At 40.8% G+C, this 13,292-nt stretch overlaps 2 protein-coding genes across 2 annotated transcripts in view; one reads left to right on the plus strand and one right to left on the minus strand.

Moving 5' to 3' along the window:
* Positions 1–13,292, minus strand: part of LOC113933182 (BEN domain-containing protein 5) — a 1,542,215-nt gene that overhangs the window by 693,615 nt on the left and 835,308 nt on the right. The window lies entirely within an intron of this gene.
* LOC113933206 (ornithine decarboxylase-like) lies at positions 5,185–6,746 on the plus strand. Its single transcript, XM_035727242.1, is given in 3 exon segments — positions 5,185–6,225; positions 6,227–6,697; positions 6,699–6,746. Coding segments are annotated over 3 exon segments (1,392 nt in total). The 5' UTR covers positions 5,185–5,352.

A 13,292-nucleotide genomic window follows, 5' to 3' on the forward strand; every position in this document is an offset into this window, starting at 1 on the left:
ATATCCAAATTTTATTGATGAGGAAACTAAATCTCAAGCCCCAGGTCACTAAACTATCAAGGGGTAAAACTACAGTGTGTCTCTAAAACCCATACTGTTTCCTCTAAAACATACAACCTTTTCTTCAACAGGACACTTGTCTTACAATAATGCATTCTTTGCCTTTATTTTCCTCCAAAGACTGAAGATATTAGCTGTGGCATATGACATGTGAAAACACAATTTGCTTCAAGAGGGACAGGTTGCTAGCATGCATGGGATTCTTCACAGAACTACACAAACCTGGAGGGGAGGAGTGGCCAGAAGCAAATGGGCATGTATACCAGGGATCAGGAAGGTAGGTTCCCCTGGACCAATTATGGCTGGGGCTGGGCCTGCCCATGGGTCTGAAGCTGCACAAACTTTCTAAAATAAGCAGGGGATACAAGAGGCCTGTGAAACAGCACCTACTGAAATGCATGTTTTACAAAATAATCCATAGCTCCCTTGTCTCCTCGGGGCCTGCAACTCTGGGCTTTGTTCCTGGGCCCACAGATGAGCCCTTTATTCTATTGTCTAAACAGGGAAATTATGGTTCCCTGAGGAACTAGTCTTGGGTCTGAGCTTGACTTTTTATCAATCATGTTAATTTAGAAATAAGCTATTGCTTTGACTTTGCATTCATCAGAGTCAAGGGTAGATTGTCTTCCTTTGGTCCCCTTTGTCCTTAATTAACAGTCATTGAATACCCATATTAATTAGTGGGGTTGAGAGATATTTTGCCTCACCCTTCACCATAGTGGATAATTAAAAGTCTCATTAATAAAATAGCTGCATTCATAATTTCTATAAATCTATTATGAAACAATAAACATGATTATAGGGTAGCTACCATTCTTCTCCCAGCCTCCCCTCACTGTTCCTAACTTTTTCCACAATCTTAGAATTGTATAGGGAAGGACAAACTAGCAAAGGTTGCAAGTGGAAACCTTGGATCTGATCATTTAGGGCATGTAATTAACAAGGATAAACAGACGAGTTCTTGAGAAGAGAGGAAGAGATTCACCTAAACTAGAAATGTGATATGGTTTTATAAGCCTGGAACTCCAGACTCTTTTGGCTTTTAATTTCAAGTATAAAAGTAAAAGCTTCATTCTTAATTGGACTGGAAATATCCATCCTGAGTTTTAAATTGGATGCTCTGACATTTTTGGTTCAACTCAATGTAGCAAATATTGTTAAGTATACACCATGTGTTGAGCACAATGAATGAAAGAGAGAAACTGATCACAAACAGTGCCTGCCCTCAAAGAGTTTGCTATCTAATGGAATGGAAAGTCCCTTAAACAACCGAGATACAAAGAAGATAATGTAAATTAAGAGAAGGAAGAAATCTCTATTTATAAAACATTCTCTCAATGTCTCACTCCCTAATAGACTAGGCTGGGGTTTTCTTTTAGATACTCCCACCACACCCTTGTACTTCTCCAATCATATATTTACCACAAGATGTTTGTTTAATCCATAATGAAGGAAAGCTACATTATACAGCAACTAAGTTTTTCTTAGTTTAGTATTCTCTATGCTGGCATATCATGGGCACTTAAATATCTATCGAATGAATGAATGAAACGGCATTTGAGCATTAGCCAACCATTTTAATAAATATAACTATACACAAAAATAAAGCTCTAGAAGATACAGTTCACAAACATTCTCTTATTTGATATTCACAACAGCCCTTGTCCTAGTTATTTAAAAAAGAGAGAGAGAGAGCAGAGAGATGCAAAAATGATCATGTGGTGAGGTGATGGCACCACCTAGAGTGGCTGACTCTAAACCTACTGCCCTTGCCACTATAACATGCCTCTGTCCTGTTCCCTACCTAAAGTTCATCCTCTGTTCAAGAGTTTACCTGAGCTCCAGCCACAAAAGGTCCTTCTTCTCAGAATTCCTACATGAAGTTCAATACTCATAAAGTTGGTATTTCTCAGGTGGATATGTGCTTCTTTTTTGTCCCTGTTGGATTTGAATCCTCAAACTCTCTCCCACTGCTGCTTGAAGACAGCTTTCTGATTCTGTCCTGCATTCCCCGGCATCCCTTTGCTCTGACTAGACCCCTCATAGCCTTCACAATTGCTCAGTATAAAATTTCTTGAGCATTTTGCATCAGTTACTCCTCTAGGCTTCAGGTCTTAGATTCCCCCGCAGGGTGTAACATACGGTAGGTATTCAATAATTATGGATTACCTTTCATTTGCAATGTCCTACCTACAAAATCCCTCCTTGTAGAAATTCTAACCTCTCAGGAGTCCACACTGCAGTCTCCCTTTCTTTACCTTTCATTTGCATTTTACCCCCCAGCATAAAGGCTTCTAGCACAGAAATTGTTCTCATTGACTTCCCCTGATAGCCTATTTCAAGGCTTCTTCAATGTCCTTGTTTTATTTTATTTCTCTGCATCATTCCATATGGTGGAGTAGTCTCTGTTTTAAAATACTCTCTTCAGGGGCACCTGGGTGCCTCAGTCGTTAAGCATCTGCCTTAGGTTCAGGTCATGATCCCAGGGTCCTGGGATCGAGCCCCGCATCGGGCTCCCTGCTCTGGGAAGCCTGCTTCTCCCTTTCCCACTCCCCCTGCTTGTGTTCCCTCTCTCATTGTGTCTTTCTTTGTCAAATAAATAAATAAAATCTTTAAAAAAGATACTCTCTTCAAAAGCTAATTGGCAAGTGTTGTTTGGGGACTGAGCTGGGGATGGCGGGGAGGAGTGGTGTGGAGAGAGGGATAAGTTCCCTGTCTCAGTTGTGATGATGGTTTCATGGGTGTATACTATGTCCAAACTTATCAACTGCTCACTTTAAATATGTGCAGTTTATTATATATCAATTATACCTCAATAAAAGTGTCTTAAAAGTTTTTTTTGTTTTTTGTTTCTTTGTTTTTCAAAAACTCAATTGGAAAAGTAGTCTCTCCTGATTTTCTTTCTAGTTATCTGACCATTTCTTTAAAGTTTCCTATCCGATCCCAGGGGATGAATCTTGTTCTAGGCCATCAGCTTTGGCTGCTTGCCTTCTCCCATCATAAGAGATTGGGCCTGTCCCCCTGTTTCTGAGATGGAAGCCAAACAACTAGTCAAAGATGAGTTCCAACTTGCACAAATGTGCTTGTTGTAGGTTTGCAAAATTAAATTTGCTTAAACGCATATGATAGAAAGCTGGGGTATCCGTCTCAACATCATTAACATCATATTTGTCTTCCACCTCTGCATCCTTCTTCACTTTAGCACAGTCATTGCCATCATTACTACATTTATTAAGTGCTTAATATATGCCAGGATCTTTGTTAAGCATCTAGTGTCTCATTTAATCCTCACAGCTACTAAAGGTGCTATTGTTTTTCCCATTTTACAGATGAGGAAATGGATTCACAGAGAAGTTATACAACTTATAAGAGCTAACAATGACTGAATCTAGAGATGAACCATAGTTGTTTAACTTCAAAGCTCAGACTTTTATTATCAGACTACTTTCGTCTCTCTGCCTTTCTTCTCCATAGAAAGTATCTGAAGATCACAAACTAAGGGAACCTATGAAAATAGAAGAGAGTGGGAAGCATCTCTCCAGCTGCTAAAAAGCCTCAGGATCATGAAAGGGGCATCAAAAGGCACTTTATTTGGCTTTCCCCTTAATACAGAATACCCCTGTATATATTCTGTGCCTATATTTTTAGTGACAGGAAGCTCATACCACCTGTCAAGACAGCCTTCTTCATCATAGCACAGTTCCCATTTTTGTCCCATAAGAGATCAAAATCTACTTCCTATATTTCTACCCACTAGTCTAGTTGTGTTCACACCTGGTCTCCTGGCACCTTGACAGGGTTTCATAATTTTTGAGTTTACCCTGAAACTTACCTCTAGACTAGTCCAGTCCTCCTGGGTTAACATTTAACCATTTAACCATGACTATGCTCTCTTTCCTTCAGAAATTATACTACATTGCCTCATGAAGTTCCAGTCAGGTAATCAGCCTTTGCCTTCATCCTCCCTGTTCTTTGTCATGAACATTTATCACTCTGCTTGCTGCCCTGCCCCTTCTCAGAGTTGCATCCTTGTCTGTCCCATAGCCACGATATGGGGGCAAATGTGGCAAAGGTGGACAGTCAACATCCAGATGAGAGATAGTAAGAGATCTGGTCTAATGGCGGTATGATTAAGTAGGATCAGACAGATTAAGAAATACTTAGAAGACAAATTTAGCAGACTTGATAATTCAGATGTGAATCTAAAAGAGAAGCTAAAGGCACATTTTGATTGTTTGTGTGGAGAGTGGTGAAAAAAATCAGGCAGAGAACACTGAAAGAGGAAGAACAGATTCGATATAAAGTTATCTTTTTACATTATTATCATGAATTTTTGTTATAAATATATTTTAAAATTCATAAAATCATTGTTTTTTTGTAAAGTCAAGATTAATTCTTTTTCTTCTTCCAAATTTTTATTTAAATTCTAGTTAGTATATAGTGTAATATTGGTCTCAGGAGTAGAATTTAATGATTTCATAACTTACATATAACACCCAGTGCTCATCATAACAAGTTATTGAGTTGTGTTTTGGATATGTTGAAGGTAACATGCAATGTATTGTAGTATTAACATCTGACAGAAATTTGGATACATGGGCCTGGAGCTCAAGAGATCCAGTTAGAAGAAAATAGACATTGGGGAAGGGGAGGGTATGTACTATGGTGAGCGCTATGAATTATGTAAGACTGATGAATCACAGACCTGTACCCCTGAAACAAATAATACATTATATGTTAATAAAAAAGGTAAAAAAAAAGTAGACTCTAGAATAAACCACATATAAATGGCACTGAAATGATGAAAGATGATAAAATTTGAGGATAAGGGTTGAGTAAAGAGAACAGTAAGTCAAGAACAAAAACTTAGGGAACATCCACACTTAAGGAGAAGATAGAGGAAGAGAATTTATAAAAAAGAGGTCAGTCCCCTCAGCCTCCGCCGCCTCTGCCCCTCTGCCAGAGCTCCGCCGCCACCTCGGGCGGCGGTGCTCCGCGGGAGGGAGCGAGGCGGCGGGAGGCCGGCTGACGGGGGCGGCGGGGCTGCCGGCGGTCCTGCGCTCTCGGGGACGGCATCTCCACCGGGCTGGCCCGCGGCGCCCGTGCGTTCTAAGGTAGACTAGCAAATTCTGTTTATCAGAACATTTCCACTGCTGCACCTGAGGGCACACGCATCTTCAGCGGGACTTGGAATTCCAGAGAATTGCCTTTGTGAGAAACTGGCAATAATTTGTTTAAATTCCATCTCTTAGTTTTCCATTTTGTTACATTTTGGAGGAACTTCAAGAAACCATGAACAACTTTAGTAATGCAGATTTAGACTGCCATTTCCTCGATGAAGGCTTTACTGCCAAGGATATTCTGGACCAAAAAATTAATGAAGTTTCGTCTTCTGATAAGGATGCCTTCTATGTCGCCCACCTGGGAGACATTTTAAAGAAACATCTGAGATGGTTAAAAGCTCTTCCTCGGGTCACCCCTTTTTATGCAGTCAAATGCAATGATAGCAGAACCATAGTGAAGACCCTTGCTACCATTGGGACAGGATTTGACTGTGCCAGCAAGACCGAGATAGGGTTGGTACAAAGTCTTGGGGTGTCTCCAGAGAGGATTATCTATGCAAATCCTTGTAAACAAGTGTCTCAGATTAAGTATGCTGCCAATAACGTAGTCCAGATGATGACTTTTGCTGGTGAAGTTGAATTGATGAAAGTTGCCAGGGCGCATCCAAAGGCAAAGTTGGTTTTGCGGACTGCCGCCGATGATTCCAAAGCAGTCTGTCGCCTCAGTGTTAAATTTGGTGCCACACTCAAAATCAGCAGGCTTCTTTTGGAACGGGCGAGAGAGCTAAATATTGATGTCATTGGTGTCAGCTTCCACGTGGGAAGTGGCTGCACGGATCCTGAGACCTTTGTGCAAGCCATCTCTGATGCCCGCTGTGTCTTTGACATGGGAGCTGAGGTTGGTTTCAACATGTATCTGCTTGATATCGGTGATGGCTTTCCTGGATCTGAGGATGTAAAGCTTAAATTTGAAGAGATCACCAGTGTGATCAACCCAGCCCTGGACAAGTACTTCCCGGCCGACTCGGGGGTGCGAATCATAGCGGAGCCCGGCAGATACTACGTTGCCTCAGCCTTCACGCTCGCTGTTAACATCATTGCCAAAAAAACTCGTATTAAAGGAACAGACAGGTTCTGATGATGAAGATGAGTCGAGTGAACAAACCCTTATGTATTATATGAACGATGGAGTGTATGGATCGTTTAATTGCATCCTCTATGATCATGCCCATGTGAAGCCCCTCCTGCAGAAGAGATCCAAACCAGATGAGAAGTACTATTCAACCAGCATATGGGGACCAACATGTGATGGCCTGGATCGCATTGTCGAGCGCTGCGACTTGCCCGAGATGCACGTGGGCGATTGGATGGTCTTTGAAAACATGGGTGCTTACACGGTTGCTGCTGCTTCTACTTTCAATGGGTTCCAGAGGCCCACTATCTGCTATGTGATGTTGGGGCCGACATGGCAACTGATGCAGCAGATCCAGAACCATGACTTCCCGGCCGAAGTGGCAGAGCAGGACGTCAGCACCCTGCCTGTGTCCTGTGCCTGGGAGAGCGGGCTGAAGCGCCCCCCCCCCCCCCCCGGCCGCCTGTGCCTCCGCCAGTATCAACGTGTAGGTGCCACTCCTGTAGCTGTTACCTTCGAGTTTAGCTTGAATTGGGGGACTTGGGGGGACCGTTTAACTTAATTCTTGCTAGTTTTGAAATGTCTGTAAGTAGGGTTGGCACAGATGCAACAGTATGGAAGACTAGGAGATGGGGTCACTTATCTGTGTTCCTATGGAAACTATTTGAATATTTGTTTTATATGGATTTTTATTCAGTTTTCAAACATGCTACTAAGGCGTGCCCCCCCCCCCCCCCCCCCCCCCCCCGCTGCTGAGCAAGCGTTTGTAGCTTGAACACTGGCCGGGCGGGCCGGAAGCTTAGTGTTGTGACCTGTTTTAAAAATAAAGTATCTTGAAATAAAAAAAAAAAAAGGGCAATAATGAAGTAATGGAAGCATAGGAGAAAAGCCATAAGAATGTATTGTCATGAAGTCCAACAATAAAAAAATGTTGAGAGAGCAATGACAAAAAGTGTCCAACTCCAGAGTTTTTACAGGAACTGAAAAAAAAATGTCCCCTGTAGTTGGTAACATGGCAATTAAGAGGTCTTCAGTAAACTAGCAAAAGCAGATTCAGTATAGAGGTAAGAATAACAGCCAGAATTCAGTGGACTGAAACTAATTAAAGATGAACCAATAAGATGAAAACAGAGAGGGAGGCAAATCATGAGACTCTTAACTATAGGAAACAAACTGAAGGTTGCTGGAGGGGAAGTGGGTAGGGGGATGGAGTAATTGGGTGATGGGCATTAAGAGGGCACACGATGGGGGCGCCTGGGTGGCTCAGTCGTTAAGCGTCTGCCTTCGGCTCAGGTCATGATCCCGGGGCCCTGGGATCGAGCCCCGCATCGGGCTCCCTGCTCCGCGGGAAGCCTGCTTCTCCCTCTCCCACTCCCCCTGCTTGTGTTCTCTCTCTCACTGTGTCTCTCTCTGTCAAATAAATAAATAAAATTAAAAAAAAAAAGAGTGCACATGATGTAATGAGCACGGGGTGTTATATGCAACTGATGAATTACTGAACTGTACCTCTGAAACTAATAATACAGTATATGTTAATTAAATTAAATTTAAATTAAAAAAATTTAAAAAAAAGATGAACCAAGATCCATATACTTTTTCAGTGATTTCTAAGGGATGAAAGCTAGGAGAAATAGGACACCAAGAAAGGGACATATTTGAAGATTTGGGGTGACTTTTTCAAATAACACATGACCTTTTTTCCCTAGTGATTATCCTCTAATAGCCTCTCCCAAGCTCATTTGCCCCAATTCCAAGGCTATAGTGAATCTCTATACTGCCATCACATCCCTTAGGTGTTAAGGTCAGAATAAAAGGCTGCAAATCTCTGTTAAATCAAATACTTAACTCTTTTTTTTTTGATCACAGACTCCTCTGAAATGCTGATATTTACACTCAAAACTATAGATAAAATTTCAGGAAATTCAAGGACTTTGTGAAACAGAATCTGCTCTCATACACTGTTAAGACCCTCTTTTCTGGATAATGTTGTCTCAAGATAACACAAATGACAATAAAAGTTATTATGAGAGTATACTAACAATAAGCATTTACATTTTATACTTCATAATATATAACACACCTTCACATTTTTCTCTTATTTGATCCTCCCTAAATTCCATGTTTTATAGATAAGGACAATTACTCACTTACATTTTGTGACAGACACGATGTGATTCTAGGTCCCTTGACTCCAAATCTCCTGAACAGATACTTGGGAACATGTCACAGTGTTTGGTGAGCTGTAAGTGCTATTCAGATATGGGCACTCATCACCACTGGAACTCCCATCCGTACAGCTTTTCTAATGGTACCTATAGACTCAGAGAAGCAAAATGATTGCTTCACATAGCTAATGAGTGGCAGAGCTTTTGTCTCCTGATACTTTATTGCACGACTTTTTTCTTCTTTCTGGACACAACTACTTGGAGAGAAGGACTGGACTACTGTCCATGTTTGGACTTGTTCTTCCATGCTCTGAGCATCATGCTTTTGGCATATAAACCATGGGACAGAGCAACTCTATCTTTCCTGTGCCTCTTAGCTCCTTTTAGAGCTAGGGCTTTGATTGAATAGCCTCCTGAAAATTCACTTCTTCTTGCTTCCCTACATAGCTTTAATTTATTGCCACAGTGACTCCCCAGAAGTTCCCTATTTCCTCTTTCAAGGACACAGAAGAAGGCAGCATAGAATTTTTCCTTTGTAAATAAGGCTGCTCCTCTTCTTCATTGTTCCCTGTGTCCCTTAAACAACCTCCATCCATCTATATTTAGTTGCTATTGATTCTCACTTAACTGTCTTGTTCCTCCTAGACTCTGGAAAACACTTCAACTCTGTAGAAACTGAGTGTACTACTTCCTCTGATTGCATGGGTAAACAAGCCTTAGGTATGTGCAGTGTGAACATTCTATATTGCTTCTGCCCCCAGGATCAGTCTCAATAGAAAAGTGGGGTAGGAGTTGAGGTAGGATTCCTGTATATAAGGTTGTTGGACTGGGAGTCAAGAGACCCTGGCAAAAGCCCCAATTCCACCTTGTCCTAGTGGTATTATCTTGGATGAGTCACAGTTCCCCTGTAGGCTTAGATTCCTTGTCTGAAAAACAAAGGGGTTTGTACTAGGTAACCCTAAAAGCCCTTTAATGCTTCCTTTCACAAATTATATTTTATGTTACATATATATCTACTGAATAATACTAATATAATATAAAATTATAAATAAGCAAAGTTTTGGAAAAAATACCTCATAGATGGAAAATCCCTTCACAGATATACTCATTGCTCTGATGATGTAATGACTGAATACCTGGATCTCCACAAACCTCCAAGTCCTTATACCTTAACATCAGGTTAAACTTCCAGTTCTCTCCCAGTCCTTGCTCTGATTTAGCTATGAAGCAAAGCTACTAGGAAAATAAAGTTAATTTGGCAGAATGGAGAGGCCATTTCAGCCTTAGACAAAGGGAATGAGAAGGAAGATTTAGGAAGTAAGTTTTGGCATTAACCAAAGGAAGGAGAAAACAGGCCCAGTTCAGAGAAGTGTACAGATTACTTCAGTACATGGGTTGAGAGAAGCAGTCAAGGAATAGTTGAGAACCACTGGACAGAGGGGTATACCTACATGTTTTTTGGGGAAGGAGAAATTTCTGGAGTTCATAATGAGCTTTTCTGTTCCTGTATCTTAGGCCTTGCTCTCTTAAAGGAGACCAGAGTAAATGCATTGAATTCTAGCAACTGGTTCTGAGATTTAGGAAACCTCTGACCCCTAGGATGGCCCTGTGAGAGGGAAGAGCCTTAGGAACACAAAGTCAGTTACAGTTATTATCATCATTATTATTACTTCTTCTATTGTCTACTTTTCTTAACTGTTCTTTTCCTCATGTCTATTTTTGATTTCTGCAATTAAGGCTTTGACCCTTCCCAAACACAACCCCCTTCCCCAACACTTCCCTTATACATATTCTTTTGCTGCATTAATATAAATTGAGTGTCTAGAATGAAGAAAATGAAGGTTCTGCTCCACCCTTCCCCTAGTGAGTAGGCTTTAGGACTTTGGCATCCATATCTGGGTTCAGTATATTCTGAAAAGAGTAGAAAGAATTAGAAAAATAATAACCCCCAAGGAGAACTAGGATTGATGGGTAAAAAAAATTTACAGATAACATTCTGAGTATCAGACTTTGGGTGGAAAGGAAAGGGAGGAAGCAGGAACCTTCCAGAAAGTGGAATAGGAAGTGGGGAACAAACTTATTTGAAGGATTTTTCCCTCCCTCTTTCTCCCCAGTCCATGGAGAACTGATGACCCGAAGCTTAATGCACTATTCCTTAGAGAAAATAAAATTCTGGCCTGGGTCCTGCAGGTGTTGTTATCCAAGGAGGCCCAATCCAATGAAAAAAAAGATGAGGAAATGTCTCAGGAAGCTCTGGGTAGGGGTGAGCTGTAATACAGGTGTGCCTGATGACATCGTTGTTGGAACATTCTAGCTGGACCCCGTTAGAGTGAGGTCTATGAGTGTCAGTATCCAAATTCTCTTACCCCATGCTATATAACCAATGATTTAACAGATTGACTAAAAAGACAGAATTGGAAAGGCAGCTCAAAAGGCAGAATGATGCTCCTTTGAGAGAGATCAAAAGCCAGATGGTTCTCCATTAAGTTCATGCTCCTATGCCAAACAAGAGCCAGAAAACACAAAAGAAGCCTCTTTACACATACACTAACCATTCACGGAGCCTCTTCTTGCCCTTTCCTAGTCTTGACTCTCTTGGCCACTGACTTGGTCATGTATGCTCTTGATGTTTTCTTTCACTGTATGTTAACCTTCCCTCTCTCTTACTTCTCATTCTACTACCATTATAACTATGATAACAAAGCTCTAGTTTGCTCCATGGTTTCTTCTGAGTATGTGTACTCAGTTTAATTTTTAGATTATCATATACACGCTAACTCTCTTCTGCAGGTGAGGACACAGGCTAGAAGAAATTCTGTACTTTGCACAAAATCATACAAGTAGAAAGTGGTGGAGCCAGGTTTCAGAAGAGATCATCTCTCTGACTTGAAAGCCCATGCTTTTCCCCCTAAGTTATAATGCCTCACTAATAATTTATTTCTCTTCAATAATAATTCTGATGATTTTGATTCTCCTTTCAGGTGATGTCACGTCTTCAGTCTGCCTTGGCTGACACCTTAAGTTCTAGCCTATATCATCCCTGTTCCACTATCACGGCCGCTCCTCCCCATACACACACATACACACCATCTTCTATAGCCTTGCAGGCAGTTCTCAGACAACAGGAACTGAGGAGCTGAATATTTGAGGAATTCAAGACAGATTTTATAGGACAAGTTGCTCCTTTTGAGGACACATGATGCCTGTCTCAGAAGATGCATGCTTGGTTGCTGCCTAAAATGTTTCCAAGAATTTGGCATCATTGCTGGAGACCTTTCTCTTCTTATATTACCACAGTGCATTTGTCCCACAGGGTTGCTTATTTTATAAGCAACGAGCACACTTACTTTAGCTATAAAAATAAAATTAATTCAAATCATTGTTTTCAAAGAAACCCAGAATGGGGTCATATCTGATTTGGCTTCTAAGGAGAGAAACTTATTCGTGGTATGTCAGAACTCAGCTCTTGTTGGATTCACACATGTGTGCAGGCACGCACATTCACAAATACAACCTCCCAACCCTGAAGCTATTTTCCAAGAAAACCAGATGAAAAGAATCTTCATAACCAGAAGCCAAGAGTGAGTCAGTGTTGGGTAGAACAACTGAGCAGATAGTCCTAGTAGGAGGAATGCCAGGACATATGAAAAACAAAAGCAGTGAGTTCAACCATGGGAACCTTGGAAAGTTGCCTGGGACCTTGGAAACCATTTAATCCAGCACTACTAACACATGTATTCCAGTAAATTAAAATGTTCCATTAGTTTAATATTTGAAACAACTCAAACAAATAATTATAAAATTAACTTTGGTTATTTCTGACCTGGTTAAGAAGTGAAACATATTATCATTTCAATCTTAGATCATATCAGGTAAATGAGTTTGAAATGAAACTTAGATCATATTTTTAAGTCAAGGAGCAAAGGAACTATATGGATGAAATAGTAACTTTCTATCTGTGCAGATTTAATTTTTTTCTTGAACCATATTTTGGTTAAAGAAAATATTTCTACTCCCGATTCTAGTTATTCTCCACTGGACCTCTGTCAACATCAGGTTTACAATAAAAACCCCAGATGCGGATACCAAAGTCCAGTGTGGGAAGGGTGGAGCAGGATCTTCTCCCTCATTCTATAGTCCCTCAGCACTATTTCTACTGATACAGCAAAATATATTTAATAGTGGAAGTACTAATAAAGGATGTTATATATTAAGAGAACAGCAAAGCCTAGCCTAGTCTGGTAATGAGTAATTTGAGAGGTAAGATTACTGACAGTGCAAGGCATGACCAGGGAAAGGCAGGTTGCCCAGTGAGGATTGTGAGATGAAAACTGGTTAGAGAGGAAGCAGAAGGGGTCAGCTGGGAACAAGCTGAAGACCTTGACTATCATGTCTACAAATAGGAAATTTAATTCTACAGGTGAAGAAAAACACTGGCATGTTTTTGGAAAGGGATCAATATGACATGATTTGTGTTTTGGGTAACTCATACTAACAGTACATGGAGAATAGATTTGAAGGGGAGAAATTGAAGGCAAGGAAATCAATAAGAAGGCTGGTACAATAATCCATGTAAGAGGATAAACTTCATGAGAGTACCTGGCATTCCCAATGTATCTCAGAACCTAAAACAAAGGATGTGCTCAATAAATAGTTATTAAGCAAAGAGTGACCTACACTTATGTCCAAGAAGGAAATGAAAGAGAAAGAGATAGGTTAGGGGGCCAGATCTGTGGCAGAAGCCCACACTCATCCACAGGTTTCCAGACAACTTTTTTTTTCCCCCAGATCATTATTCAGACTGTGCTGGCTAGCTGCCTAGATTAAGCTACTTTTTTATTAAGTATTTATCATGCCCAGACTCCCAGGCTT

The sequence above is a fragment of the Zalophus californianus genome, chromosome 4, assembly GCF_009762305.2.
Source record: "Zalophus californianus isolate mZalCal1 chromosome 4, mZalCal1.pri.v2, whole genome shotgun sequence".
In the NCBI taxonomy this organism is placed as follows: domain Eukaryota; kingdom Metazoa; phylum Chordata; class Mammalia; order Carnivora; family Otariidae; genus Zalophus; species Zalophus californianus.